At 36.1% G+C, this 16,333-nt stretch overlaps 1 protein-coding gene across 1 annotated transcript; it reads right to left on the reverse strand.

Annotated features, from left to right (window-relative positions):
- Positions 1-12,148: 12,148 nt before the first annotated feature.
- On the reverse strand, positions 12,149-13,426 carry LOC123562402 (alpha-(1,3)-fucosyltransferase fut-5-like). The gene has a single exon (XM_053527409.1). The coding sequence runs from the start codon at positions 13,424-13,426 to the stop codon at positions 12,149-12,151; it is 1,278 nt and encodes a 425-aa protein (XP_053383384.1).
- Between the last annotated feature and the right edge of the window lie 2,907 nt (positions 13,427-16,333).

A 16,333-nucleotide genomic window follows, 5' to 3' on the forward strand; every position in this document is an offset into this window, starting at 1 on the left:
CTTTAGTCCTGTTTGCTTTTCCATTCATGTAAGCCATTGTCTTAAAAAGTCTGTTTTGCAAAGCAGTGAGTTGCTGAGAAATGATGCCTGAAGTAGTACCATAATGTTGAAAAAAGGCATAAAGCTGGAGACGAAAAGTGACTTGTTTCTGGTACATCTACAATTGCTTGTTCAACCCCTCTTATGGTTCTTGCTCATTGTAGACGGAACATGAGATTTTGTCATTGTTTCAAAGGCCGGCTGAACCAAGGGCACTGCTTGAGTTTTACCTCGCACCGAATTTTTAGCACAACTGAACCAAAGGACGCTCTAGTTTTAGCTTGCAGGAGCCAAGGGTACTCTTGGTTTTTAGCTCGCTTGAACTAAAGGACAATAGTTTAATTTCGCATGAACCAACAAGCACTCTAGGTATTTGCTCACCTGAACTTTACGCACTCTTCGAGGTTTATGCCCACCTTCAGGAAAGGTCGGAGCGAGCTGTTTAGTATAGGTGTATGGTACGTTATTGGCAGTTCCAGGTTGTCTTACGAGAGGCCACAGTGCTCGTCTAGTCTGAATGTGAATTGGTCGGAATATTTGCATAGGACGATTCCTTTAGTCAAAGAGGTTTTAGAAAAAACAACATTCTAGAGATCGTCAAATTTTGGCTGTGAAATTTACTGGTTAATCCTTGATTACTTGTAAAAAATGTTGCCTTGCTTTCTCTTTGATATTACAGTTCTGGAGAATGCTGAAGTTGTAATAGGAATATTATAGATTTTCAAAATCTTGATTAGTTTTGAATTCATTGATTGTGAAAAAACTTGAGGGGGTTGTATGGATTCCATTGTAAATTTCAATCGTTTGTGGCAGTTTTCTTAATTCAGTTTTAGCTCGATTTACAAAGCTAGGGATATTTTATACAGTGAAAATACATTTTTTGGACATTAAAAGATACTTTTAAAACTTCAAAAGGTTGTAACCACATTCGGCGAATGATTTATAGTTTGGATCGTGCAAAATAAGTCTCGGTGGTCAAACGCAAGGTAGAATTTGTAGAAGAATTCTTGACTGCATTGATTTGTATTTATGCAATCCAGTGTCGAGTAGTTTGGTCTTTGTCAAGCCCGCTTGCGGAAGTGAAGACGTCTAAATGGATGTTTGGTGAATGTGCGTCCATCCGAATTTGTTTGTCCGGACCATAACTTTGACATGTATGGAGCATTCTTGTTTATAATTGGCATGAATGTTAACCTCATACGAGTGTCATGCGCAAAACCCCAGGTTCCTATCTCAAAGGTCAAGGTCATGTCCGATCTTGTTTATATTTGGCATGAACATTTAACTAGGCGAGATGGACTCCTTATCTCAAAGGCAAAGGTTAGGGGTCAAAGGAAGGGCTTGACATGTTGACCGTTGCATCACAGTTTGAGGTCAATGATCATGTCGGATCTTTTTGACATGCACTGAGGATTCTTGTTTATATTTGGCATGAATGTTTAACTCAGCGAGACGGATTTCAAAGGTCAAGGTTAGGAGTCAAAGGGCGGGCTTGAAATGTTGCCCGTGGGCTTCTAGTATTAGCAAAAAGTCAGTAACTGCCAATTTAAAGAAAAAGATCAGTACAAGTGAGTGGTCTTACCTCTACATATATATAAAAAATTGTATTTTAAAATGGTATATTGTTTTATTAGCTCACCTGTCACGAAGTGACAAGGTGAGCTATTGTGACCGCTTGATGTCAGTCGTGTGTAGTCTGTCGTCCGTCAACAATTTCTAAAAAAATCTTGAAAACCACTGGGCAGAATTACACTAAGCTTCACAGGAATGATCCTTGGGTGGCCCCCTTTCAAAATTATTCAAAGAATTGAATTCCATGCAGAACTCTGGTTGCCATGGCAACTGAAAGGAAAAACTTTAAAAATCTTCTCAAAAACCAGAAGCCATAGAGCTTAGATATTTGGTGTGAAGCATTGCCTAGTGTACCTCTACCAAGTTTGTTCAAATCATGACCCCGGGGTCAAAATTGACCCCGCCCCAGGGGTCACTTGATTTTACATAGGAAATCTTAAAAAATCTTCTCAAAAACCAGAAGCCCTAGAGCTTAGATATTTGACATGTAGCATTGCCTAGTGGACCTCTGCTAAAGTTGTTCAAATCATGACCCCGCCCAAGGGGTCACTTGATTTTACATAGGAAATTCTCCAAAAATTTTCTTAAAAACAACCAGGACGCCTAGAGCTTAGATATTTTACATGTAGCATTGCCTGATGGACCTCTACAAAATTTGTTCAAATCATTACCCACGGGGTCAAAATTGACCTTGCCCCATGGGTCACTTTATTTTACATAGGAAAATCTTCAAAAATTTTCTAAAAATAAACCAGAAGGCCTAGAGCTTAGATATTTCATGTGTAGCATTGCCTAGTGGACCTCTACAAAATTTGTTCAAATCATTATCCCTGGGGTCAAAATGATCCCTCCCTAGGGGTCACTTGATTTTACATAGGAAAATCTTCAAAAATTTTCTAAAAATAAACCAGAAGGCCTAGATCTTAGATATTTGACATGTAGCATTGCCTAGTAGACTTCTACAAAATTTGTTCAAATCATGACCTCCGGGGTCAAATTGACCCCGCCTCATGGGGTTACTTGATTGTACATAGAAAAATCTTCAAAATTTTCTAAAAATAAACCAGAAGGCCTAGAGCTTAGATATTTCACATGTAGCATTGCCTAGTTGACCTCTACAAAATTTGTTCAAACCATGACCCCTGGGGTCAAAATTGACCCTGCCCCAGGGGTCACTTGATTTTACGTAGGAAAATCTTCAACAATTTTCTAAAAATAAACCAGAAGACCTAGAGCTTACATATTTCACATGTAGCATTTCCTAGTGGACCTCTACAAATCTGTTTAAATCATGACACCTGGGGTCAAAATTGACCCCGCCCCAGGGGTCACTTGATTTTATTTTTCTTTTTGGTTAAATTTCTTGTCCTTAAGTGCAATGATAACAGGTGAGCGATATAGAGCCATCATGGCCCTCTTGTCTTAGACGTGCAACCACTCGTTTATTTGGTCTTCACGCTGAGGGAAAAAAATCCAAACACTAGAAGGTTGTTTCACATGAAAATTAACATGATAAAAAACCTGTATATTACTCTACAAAACAATTGTCAATTTACTGATATATTTATTAAATTCCGGAAAAGGGCTGCATAAAGGGGCCACACTTTCGGACAGTTCATTGCCTTTAAAAACACTGAACTGATATATATCTTCGTTTTGATGCAATTTCAGTCACAGACACTGGGCTTTGACAATCCTATATTAGTATTGGTCAGAATTGTTTGCATATAACCATCACACGGCCATGTCTGACGAACATGAACAGAAACGGAAAAAAAAACAACTTAAAAAGTGTTTGTTGTAAGGAATCTCTGTGATACTGCTATTAAAGGAGTTTATCACAATATTTTGTGCGCAGCTCAATCGCGCAGCAAGCGATATCCACTGTAAAGTTCAGAATTCGCCGCCGAAAGTGCATAATTGTCGGATATGCAGCGCACTCGCGCAAAATATATCGTATGTACTGACAATATAGGTCGTGCATCCATATTTTACCTTGAAAAGTGGTGGTGTTTTATTGGAGGAGTAGTTGTAGGAAGTGCTCGAATCGAATACATTGTGGACAGCCAATTAGAAAGTAAACTATTTCGTCCAGTAATGATGCAGCCGACTCCAAGTCAAATAAAATTCCAGAAAATCTTAACATAGATATATCTCCTTCAAGTTCAAATGTAACTTCCTAAAAACGTTGTTATACTTTTTGTGCCCCATCCCGCATTTCACGGCCCTTGATAGTCAAATTATACATAAAGGGTCTAAACATTTGTGTTGCATGTACCTCAAAATTATATGCGCCAAGAGTCATGAAACCACACAAGAATTAAATTCAGCATGCGAAGTTGTGCACCAGTGCTTTTATTTGAGGTTTCACTCAATAAAAACAGATTTATGTCCCTTGACGTGGTCAAATATATACGTAAATGGGATGTGAAAGCTTGTGTAGCACGTATCTCAAAAAGTATTTGACCTAGAGGCATGCAACCTTAAAGGAGCATTATTCCGCATGTGAGTAAGAATATTGGTTAAGGAACTGATAATTACATTGTGCAATTTGTTTTTTAAGAAAAAAAATGTTCATAATTTTTAGGTGGGTGGGGTAATAAAAAAATACTTTTGTGAGTGGAGTGAATATTTTTTAATTTTTTCTTGAAAACAAGCACGGGTTGATATTATTTTTTTGGGTTAGATTTTTTTTGTCTTAGTTCTAGCTTACATAATATAAAATTTGGAAAAATTCTGTCCGCTAGATTTTTCATATCATTAAGAAATACTTCGTGTTTTTCTCCGTTTCAGAAACTTTCGACATCTGTCAAGAGTAATTTTTCTGAGTTAGAATATCTATATGTTGACATTTTATGCATAGTTATAGTGGTGTTATTAATTCGGATGCATAAACAGTAACATCAGAGTGAAACTTCGAATAAATAATTGTTTGCAGTAGTTTTATTATGACATGTATGTACTGTTTCTTCAGACAAAAATACCGATTTGGTGTTCTTAATAAACTTTGAATATTGAAAAAAGAAGCACGGGTACCTATTATTTTTATTTTTTATTTTAACTTGTCATACATCAATCTATAGATATGCAAAGTTACAAAAAATTCTGTCCGCTAGAAATAATTGTGAAAAACATCTTTAATAGGCCACACAGCCTTGTTCCTTCAACACCCTAAAAGATGTCCAAAGTTCTAGACACGGGTTGTGTTGTCTACTTTGGGGAAAAAAGGTGGGAGTTTGGAGTCTACCTTTACTAGTACGCACGCAGTCTTCCGTATACTAGTATTCCGTTGTATCCAATTAAATAATTAGATAGAATCCATCACGCGCAATGGTCATAACTTTCGAGATATGTATTTGATGACATTTGCATGTTTTGGCGGAAATATAAATCTTATTTGGGACCTTTATAGTGACTTTAATGTAACTGATAAACTGAGTCAGTAACACGTTTTTAAAGTTCATAGATATATTGATACATTTATATTAAGTACAAAGTGCTTTGAAGACGAACATTACATTTAAAAAACACATGAACAGAAAATTGTGTATGATGGATGTCCGGGCGTTTTATCTACTAATATTACCTTGCTTTTTGTGGGAAGTTGTTTAAAGAACACCTTTCTTTCATTTCAGTACCTAGATAAGCGGTAAAAAGATTTTTGAATGGCAAATTTCCACCGACCTGTTGATAATGTTCCCGCTTCCTACAATTTTGTACATGCAAAAACTGAAATCCTGGAACACTAGTAATATAATCCTTAGAGACGTATTACAACAAAAATTTGTATTAAAGCATGATTTTGGTACTAGTACACAAAATTGAACCGCTGAAATGGTTGCATTGGTACACATCACGTAAAGAAAATCGATGCTTTTATAAAAAAAAAAGTGTTTGGGAATTCTCAGCATGTAATCTGACTACTTGTATACGCATTGGTTGTGTGAACCTTTGCACTTGCCAGCCATTGTATTTCCGGCAAGAATGCAGAATTCTGGTTCACTGGCCACAAAAAGTAAACAGGAATGGTCAGTCAAATTTCTTTAACCTTTAGCCTGTTGGCAGCAAGTGATTCTGCCTTTGCGACCTGTGCTGACCAAGATCAGCATGCACATCCGTTATGGTCTGCACTCAGTAAATTTTCAGTGAAAACCTCTTCGAATAATAAATGGTACTGTCCAAATTCAATGATGGAACAGTTCATTTTAGAAATTTAGCAGGGTAAAGGTTCCGTCAAGAACATATATCATTATATTTGACTGGGAGAATTCACGAATGTGTCTTGAATGTGACAACTTCACACATACGATATATGATGTAGGTCGTGAAAGACGACAGTTATTTAAAATGTATAAATGACAGTGCAGATTTCGTACATTTGTGGCAGCATGATTGGATGCTAAGTCGTTTCACAGCCACGTATGTAATATGAATCACTGAACGGAAATTTCTGTAAGTTTTTATTATGGAAGAAATGTACATACAGTAAAACGTTCCAGGTTCGAGCTTAACCGAACTGACCATGTTCTTTAATATATTAGTACGATTTCTGTCCTGTGTGATATGAAGAAGTAAGAAAATGGAAAGCCAATGACTTGAACACCACGCGCTATAATGCATATTTGATAAAGTGCAAACTAAACTCCAGCAGAATTTAGATGTTGTGCAACAATGGTGCAATTTAAACAATGTCACTTCTTCCAAAGAAAATTCAACAAAAAAATAACAATTGTAAAGAACTATTTTTAAGTATTTCCAAGTGTCAATGTGCAAAAATATTAGGTGTTACACAATATACACAACACATTGTCATGGAATGTTCAAATTGAAACAGTTTGCACTAAACTTAACTCAAAAATAGCATTGTTGAGACGTATATCTTACTATTTGACAGATGAAATGAAAAAGTTATTCCATAATGCATATATAATGTCAATATTTGATTATTGTTGTACTGTATGGTGTCTAGGAAATATGAGTTCTTTAAAGAAAATAATGAAAATTCAAGGTGGAGCTGCAAGAATACGTTCCAAACAAGAACAAAAGGTATGGTGGATGTCATTTAATGAAAGATTTAACTTCCACAGGGACAGTCTTATTTACAAAGCTTGCAACAATTTAGCATCTTCATTGAAGTTGAAGTTCATATATCTCAGAAATTTTAACCGTTTCCAGCAATGAAACATACAATCTAAGATCTGCTGCTCATAAAGACATACCTAAACATCGTAAAAATTATGGTAAAAATGGACTCATTACCAAATGAAATTCGCTCCACATATTCTCTAACATCTTTTAAAAATAAGTATAAAAAGTACATCTTACATTGGCAGTAGGGGAAACTTCCCGTTCGGGAAATCATTTACGGGTTTTTCCCTACTTCCTGAACGGGAAACTTGTTACTTTTTATAGTAACATACTTCCCGTTCGGGAAGCAATATCGCACGTTTTAGACCCATTTCATTCAAAATAGTCAGTGCATAAGAATATACACAAGATCTACAAATTAAATATGCCACATTAAACTTGAATGATATATCTAAATTTCAACCTTCACAATTTTTCTTAATGTCTTATTGATTTTTTTATTTGACATTGAAATTGACCATTTTCTTCAGAAATTGCTTAAAAGCAGAGTTTCCCAAATTGTAAACCTAACTTCCAAATCGGGAAACCTAGCCTTTAAGTTACTTCACTGGAAACTGAAAGCAGACATTCAGAAAATTTATTCTTTTATTTTGTTATAAAGAGCAATAATTTCAAATTTCAGGTTTTCGTGGAGTTTTGATCCCGTAATTTGGTGTGTCTGGTGCCCCAGAATTTTAACAGACTTGTACGAGTTTGGGTTCAAAGGCAGTGGGTCAATAATTTGAATATTTTCTTTAGACACATTCCAGGATTTTGTCTTGTGTAACTCAAGCATAGTTTCTGACGTAAACGTAATCTCTTTCTCACTTTTCCTTTTTAGCTTGTCTGATTTTTAGCTCGACTTTTCGAAGAATAGGGGAGCTATCCTACTCGCCCCGGCGTCGGCGTGAGCGTGAGCGTCACACAAATGTTAAAGTTTGGTACCACCCAAAATATTTCCAAAGTCCATTGAGATATTGCTTTCATGTTTTGCATACTTGTTTACCATCATGACCCCAGTCTGTAAAATGGAGGAGGCAACTCTATCAAGCATTTTGACTGAATTATGGCCCCTTTTCGACTTAAAATAAATGTTAAAGTTTGCGTACCACCCCAAATATTTTCAAAGTCCATTGAGATATTGCTTTCATATTTTGCATAATTGTTTACCATCATAACTCCAGTCTGTAAAAAGGAGGAGGCAATTCTATCAAGCATTTTGACTGAATTATGGCCCCTTCTTCACTTAGAATATGCTTATTGTAATGCTTAAGTTTTACTCATTGCTTATACTATACTATCAAGCACTGAGAAAAGTCGAGCGCACTGTCCACTGACAGCTCTTGTTTTAAAAAAAAAAGTCTTTGAGGTATTTTCTTCACTTGATCGTCGGCGTCGGTGTCTGAGTTGGTTAAAAGTTTTGTTTAGATCCACTTTTTCTCAAACATTTTAAGGGTTACAGCTTTAAAACTTTGCACTCATGTTTTTCATGATTAGGGGACTATGTATGCCAAGAATCATAACTCTGATATGCATATTGATAAAATGATAGCCCTTTATTGTACTTGGAAAAGTTGAGTTTCTTGGTTAAATTTTTGGTTTAGGTCACCTTTTCTCAAAAGCTATAAGACCTACAGCTATAAAACTTTGCACACTTGTTTATCAACATTAGGAACTATATAGTTTGATGTGGCTGCGAGTGAGCCGTGGAGGACATGCTCTGTTGTTGATCTCACATCTTCCCTCAATATTTCCGGATAGAATGGGAATACTCAGCCATTGTACTTATTATGAACTATATAGTTCAAGAACCATAACTGTAACCTGCATTTTGTCAAAATTACATTTTCGTACTTAGAAAATCTAAACTATAACTATTTTTTTACATATTGGCTAGCACTTGCAGACGAGCGATGGCATCCTTAGGCGATGCTCATGTTCTTTTCTTTGCTTCACCTTATTGAACTGAACAACCTGATTCACTGTCCTTATTGAATTCTTTTTGTGTTTCCCTAAGATTACTTTACACACATCACACTTTTTATGATCTCTTGTATGTGTTGCTACATAATACACGTTATTTCTTTACTTTTCTGTTGTTCAGTTTCTATCATTGTCAATACTATAAGAGATATTGCATTCAACAAATACGGATCTCTGCTCTTCAAAAATAATAAAGAAAAAGTAGAGCTGGCGATGGCGACACCCTTGATTTAATGAAGTTTTCGATAAAGTCAAATATCTCTGTTACTATCAAAGCATATATTCCAAAACAATATATACTCTGAAACCAAACCATAAGCTTATAGGGACTTGTCACTGCTATCTTTTCTATGTCATTATAAGTAAACCCATTTCATATTTTATCGTTATGTTTTGTAATACTTTTATATTAACATGTATAATAAGTTACCTAAAGAACTGACTTTAATTTCATAATATTTTTGGTTCTAGTGTATGACAGTATATGTCAAATTGTTTTCCTGTCAGTTGATTTAAAGCTACTTGTTCGAATTTCAAAAGTTTGCTAAAAAAATTCATTTTGAAAAATACATTTGATATCACCTTGACAGTTGATTTTTTTTTGTTAAATATTCATGTGAAGAATACAAACAATCTGGAAAAGCATTAAGTATTCCTCGTGAACAAAATCAGAATTTTACCTTGAAAAACATCTAGCTAGCATCAAACATCATTCTGCTTTTGGTATTTCTAAATACCACTTTGTATCAAGCAAGATACTGTAAATTTATTACTGAAAGAAAGATTTGGTATCAATTAAGGTAAAAGTTGTACCTGTATACATGTGTTCAATAGTATCGGTCTGTGTTGCTTAATTTTATTTTCTTTGCATTCTGTATAAAAAAATGTCCATGTAGGAAACACAACCTTTGTTATACTATAGTTTTGTGATTTTCATATTTATGTAGTTTATCAAGTTTTTTTTCCAGATCATCCTTTGAAATGTTTCTTCTGGTTCTTATGACTTCGTCTGGCTTGATATTCCATTTAGTATAATAAAAAGATGGACCACACTTTTTCACAAATACATGAATAAGAAGAATTTCCTGATTGGGAAGTTAAGTTTCCATATCGGGAAACCCTGCTTTTCTGCAGTTCATACAGAAAAAGGGCAGATTCAATGTGAAATTGAAACAATACTAAGACGTTTAAAAGAAATCTGAACGGTAGAAATCTAGATATGAGCCGCGCCATGAGAAAGCCAACATAGTGGCATTGCGACCAGCATGGATCCAGACCAGCCTGCGCATCCGCGCAGTCTGGTCAGGCTCCATGCTGTTCGCTTTTAAAGCCTATTGGAATTGGAGAAACTGTTAGCGAACAGCATGGATCCTGACCAGACTGCGCGGATGCGCAGGCTGGTCTGGATCCATGCTGGTCGCAAACCCACTATGTTGGTTTTCCCATGGCACGGCTCATATATCTTTTAAGTTTAAGATGGCATATCTAATTTTGAGTTCTCATGTATAGTCTTATGCACCGGGCATTTTTAACGAACCTACATAAAATATGGTGGTTTTACTTCCCAAACGGGAAGCATGTTACTATAATAAGTAACAAGCTTCCTGTTCAGGAAGTAGGGGAAACCCCGTAAATGATTTCCCGAACGGGAAGTTTCCCCTGCTGATTGGACTCTTTGTTTATATCAGCTGAATTATAAAGTTCTATGCAATTATTATATAAATATGCACGTATACATTATGTCACTAACTGATTGCCTAAACAGAAATTGTATAAATTATGGTGGCTGATTTCTGCCATTTCGCGTTTTCGCCCCGCGACCCCGCCGAGCGAAAACACGAGAATTAACAAGGTAAAATGGCGGGGGCGCGGGGCGAAAACTCGCTATTTAGCGTGGGCGCGGAGCGAAAACTCGCTGTTTAGCGGGGTCGCGGGGCGAGATTTAGTAACTGGTATGTCGGGGGCGCGTGGCGAAAACACGATAATTAGCGCTGCTTAAACGCCGAGTTTTTGCACCGCGCTCCCGACATTCCAGTTTCAAAATCTCGCCCCTCGACCCCGCTAATTACCGTGTTTTCGCTTCGCGCCCCTGCTAAATAGCGAGTTTTCGACCCGCGACCCCGCCGAGCGAAAACACGAAAATTAACAAGATAAAATGGCGGGGGCGCCAGGCGAAAACTCGCTATTTAGCGGGGGCGCGAAGCGAAAACACGATAATTAGCGGGCACGCGGGGCGAGATTTAGTAACTGAAATGACGTTTAAGCAGCGCTAATTATCGTATTTTCGTCTCGCGCCCCCGACATACCAGTTACTAAATCTCGCCCCGCGACCCCGCTGAACAGCGAGTTTTCGCTCCGCGCCCACGCTTTGTACTGATCTATATCTTCATGTGCTACCTTCTATAAGTAAAGATGTTATTATTATTATCATTATATATTATTATTATTATTATAAAGTGTTTACTCACACGTGATGTTCAAATACACATGTAAATCATCATAAAAGTTAGAGATAGCCTAAGTTATTCATTAAAAACACTGATAAAAATATACAGACAAATCGTATGCACCTGTTCAATACATTTTGCTATGACCAATACGTACCAAAATGCGTTAGTACCACTTTGTGTTGTTGTCCATATCCTTAGTGCTGATGGAGGCATTACGAAACATACTGTTGTGAAATATGCAAGAAATAATGGCGTTCAAAAAATGGGCAGGAAAGAAAATGACAGGACAAAATGATATAATTAACCGTGTAATATAATATTTACTCCAAACCTTGAAGCCGAGTTTTATTTAAAGCTTATATAGCACAGCTGTCTTTATTACATAGCAGCCGTCATAACTATTGGCTTGAGGAAACAGTTAAAAGTTAAATACTAGTATATAGAAAATATGATAATTTGCAATTAACTTAAAAACAGTTTTTGAACATTTTGCTATGTCTTTCGACAAGTCTGTGGCAACGAAATGTCACGTTTTCCCGGATGGTTTATTGGTCTAATGACTTTGTTATACGGCTAAGTTGCCAGTTGCCAACATTATGGTAAGGTATAATTTTTTTATCATTTTTTACGACCAAACAGTGAGGTAAATCATATTATGTAACAGTGAAAAAAAATATAAACACCGGTCAAATACTTTAATTAACTCTAGTTCTGACCATTAAAGTTTAATTTCTTATATACTTTATATTTCTTATATTGGTGTTTTTTTTCCGACATGGTGCGGTGTTTCCATATGTATAGAGCATATAATTGTGAAAAAAAAATGAAATATAACGCGCAAAACCCTTCATTTCATTCTGAACCAACTTTAGTATCATCGGAATAGTTCCAGAAGAGGATTTCCAATTGAAGTTGAGAAATCTCCATTTGAATGGGTGTTGAAAGATCATGTAAACCTTTAGTAGCATGACACAATTTCATTTAGATTCTTTTACGTCATTGACTGCGTAACATGATCCCAACCAATTACTTACATTTTTGTAAGTTTTTCTATTTTTCTCTAAATTGTTCAGTTTTTCACACACGCTGCATGCCGCGTCTCTATACATAAAATCTCTTTCATACACTTTATACCTGTCTTTTACCTTTAAATATTTGATATATTCTTCCTTATTTGAGCCTAACTTGTGCATAAACTTTGCTAAAGCTTTAACCGATGGAAAATCGGCTGTGTTTATGAAAGAACCCTCTGGCAAATATTTGTTATAGTCCCCCTTTCCTCTCACAATTGTTATTAAATCCATTTTATAATAATTGAAGAACTTCTCTGTCATGTATTCATTACACAATGAGTTCTCAAAACCAAGATAGAACTTGTAATTGTTGTTAATAAATTTCTTCAAATTTGGAGGGGATGCAAGCCCACAGCTACCATATATGTCCACTTTTGCATACTTGTTTAATAAATTTTCGTATTTCTCTCTTCTAGAATATGTTATACAATGACTGACGGCCCATGCCGCCATTTTTGTTTTCCTCCTGAAAATTTCAGAATAGTTCCTTTTTGGTACAATTTCTTTTGTGACCAGGTTTCCATATGGATGAAAAATATCGGCGTCTGTTCTGTAAGTCCAGGACCAGTTGAATACATTCTGCCAGTGCGGATTCATAAACTCTCTCTTAGCCATTTTTACGTGTACTGGTGACTCCAAAGTAAAAAATATCCATGCTTGATCTGGATTCCTCATATTTGGAGGAACTGGGGGTTTATACCCCATGCCTGTGTCAACAAGGGAATAAACCACTGCATCACTCCGCTGGAAGTCTCTAAGATTGAAGGAGACACGACAGTTTTTATACTCACACTGGTCCATGTTAAAATCCGCAAACCAATTTTTTAACCAGCCGGGAGAGTTCCACCATAATATTGTTTTGTTTTTCACCACTCCCGTTGTGTTCAAATGAAACTTTTTATCTATATACGGTGAATTCATTTTCCATCGAGTTTCGTCTTTATTCCCGTCAACTCTGCCGTCTTTAAGATCTTGGACATTTGACCAAGATAACTCTTTCGCATTTACTTTGTTAGTTAACTCGGCTGTTCTGTGCTTCAAAATATTCTCTTTACTGAGTACGTTGGCGCCGAAAAAGACATCTGGAAATGTGTTACAGACATAGCACAATAACAGAGTTGTGATCAATGCAAGAACTACGAACAGTCCCCGAAAACGTGCTCCGTATGATATGTATGGCATACTGTAAAAGAAATAATGAAATCCATGTTATCGCAGAAAATCTGCAAATTCTCAAAACATTATACCATGGTATCTAATAGTGTTGTTGTTGTTGTTGTTTTTTAACGTTGTGGGGGCGAACAAGCCAGTGAAATTTTTAATTCGATCATATGTCGGGACCAAACACAGTACTTATTAATCGGTGATAGTGCTACAAAATGTAAATTGACGGTAAATTCTAATCATAAATTAAGAAAGAAATCTAATGTAACGTAAAAGTGTTACTTGTAAATGGATGTCATCCTAAATGGGCTAAATATAAATAATTCTAAAACTTACCCGTTCTTTTCCGATAAAAGTACTTTTCCCGTATAAATGTGATTTTATTGGCAATATCAATTAATAAACATGCTCGTTAAAAAGATCAAACAAAATAATTTTCACCTTGATTGCCAACAGCAAATTACTTGTCCAGTTTACAATAAGATGGACAATGTTTGACAGTGTTAAATCGAACACGGAAGTCATTACAAAATATAACTACAACTTTTAAGTAAATATCAGAAACGTGCTAAAAATGATAGATATATTGTGTAATTTCCTTGAAGTATATTAGTTCATTTTTGGCCGCTGTAAATCATGATAAATCAATAAAGATATTATCAACAATCAACGACTTTGAAAAAAAAAACTGTTAAAGTACCAAGCCAAATCGGTCTCATTTTATTTATTTATTTTTTTTTTGAAAATCGGCCAGTAAAGAGTATCATAGACACCTCCCAGCAAAAATATGAAACTATGGTAGTCAGTTGCAAACAGGGAAAGGGGTTATTTGTTACGCCTGATGAATGTCAAGTTTTATTAGTTCAAGACAAACTACGTGCACAACGAGGATTCGGATCGGGGTTTTACAGAATCTTGAATCTTTACAAACCACTACTGCTGCCGAGTCTCTTCCGCGAGGATACAAATCGTGAGACGTGTGAAAATCTAACAGCCCAATTGTTCAACATTTTCAAGTGTATTTTTTCTAAAAAAAAAAAAAAAAAAAAAGCTACCGTACGACGTGACTAGCTGCTTTTACTATAATGTCTCAATAAAATCTCATCAAAGAAACGGTTACAAGAATCAGTTCTTCGACATGGCGAATGGGCTTCTCGTGTGTTCCGACCGAAAATCGATGCGGTTGGGTTACTTTCTTTCGCTAAACTTAGCACAAATGAATAGAAAGTTAGCGTATACGAGTTTGAAATACATAACTTTTAAGTTCTTTCGAAAAAAAAAATGTAATTTCATTTTTTTTCCAGCCACTGTAGAAAAAAGGCACCATTTTTGCTGACCGACTCAGTACTTGCATCCCATTTACCAAGTAAAATATATCCCGTTGCAGAGTGATTCGTGGTCTTTGTGGGTCTGTCATACCATCGTAATAATATGCTCTTTCCAGCTTTTGATGATAAGACCGTGCGGGCATAATTATGTGGGTAGAACTACCGACATACCGTGTCAGCTTGCTGGTTACTGAGTAGGGCTCAAGCATACCGAAGTGCGGAAAAAAGTGATTCAAGGTCAGCAACCTTAAAAACTAGGGCACTGAGGCCCCCATTCCCCGGCTTATGAATGTTTAGGGTTGTGCTGAAGTACCTTTCAGCGAACAATATTGTCTACAAGTTTGTATCAGAGATAAAGAGATTTGTATATACAGTCAAACTTGTCGGTAAATGCCGCGCTTGGAAACTTCGATCTATGTGGACAAGTTGTCTCTCTACACAGGTGAATTTACATTATCAAATGTCAATATTTTGGTAATGGGTCAAGGGATTTCTCTCTTCATTAGCACAATTATGGGTTTAACAGTATGGCTCCAATAAACAGTGGTCATTATCAATTGGAAAATGAATTATGTGACTGTTTCATTATAAAACTTTTTATTTAATGAATATGCGATAACTTTGAAAGTTATTTTTAAGTTTTGGAACTTTTTAATTTAAAGAAAAACGTTGCTGTTTGTATATAATAGTAATAAAATAAGAAACTTATTTAGGAATATATTACAAATGGTACCATAATTAAATAAGAAACTTATTTAGGAATAAATTACAAATGGTACCATGTTTTAGGAGAAAAGCATGCTTTAACTTGTCTGGTTTATGTTAACAATTTTAAATTGTCTTGATCCGATTGAAATTTTAGACATAGGAATGACAGAATTTATAGAATCACTCTCGTACTGGTGTTTAATCATTATTATTATTGTTGTTATTCGTTCATTCCCTGTACGAAAATTAACTCATTTCAACTCACTGAACGTATCTTCAATGTCTAATAGAGGCCTCCGCTGCGCTATTTGCCCTCCAGTTAATTAAAATTACGTAAGCGCTGATGAGCAACTTGTTCACTGGACTGTAGGGCAAGTTGGGTGGGGTAGGGGAAGCACTTGTAGTAGTTGATTTAGACCTTTAATGTTGAAGGAGAAGAGAAAATAGTGGTCTTTATGTCAGTGGTCTAATGACATAGTAAAGGAAAATTTGACAGACAGTCGTGAAACACTCGCCCTTTATTCGAGGGACCCGTGTTTTAGCCCCGAACTAACTGCACACTTATCTCACTTTGTGAGATTTGGCGCCAAACATGTAACCGTGGCATGCTTGTTTGGTCAATCTTACGACTGTAGACCGCACTTCCAATTTTTTGGGCTGTTAAGTTATGGTATGTACTTAGTCACATTTGGAATATGTCAGGCAGTCGGACAACTCAGTCAGTAGAACACTCGTCCTGTAAGCGAGGTGTCCCGTTTCCAACTCCGGACTGACTACACATTTATTTCATACTGTGAAATTTGAAAAGGGTGTGGTCTTCAGTACAAGGTATCGTGTACGTGCATTATCAAATATTGCACGAGCTTAGGTGATAGTTGATGGTCCAACA

This window comes from Mercenaria mercenaria, chromosome 2, assembly GCF_021730395.1.
Source record: "Mercenaria mercenaria strain notata chromosome 2, MADL_Memer_1, whole genome shotgun sequence".
Taxonomy (NCBI): domain Eukaryota; kingdom Metazoa; phylum Mollusca; class Bivalvia; order Venerida; family Veneridae; genus Mercenaria; species Mercenaria mercenaria.

Excerpts from the sequence above, each read along its gene's own strand:
- LOC123562402 (XM_053527409.1), bottom strand. The coding sequence starts at position 13,426 with ATGCCATACATATCATACGGAGCACGTTTTCGGGGACTGTTCGTAGTT.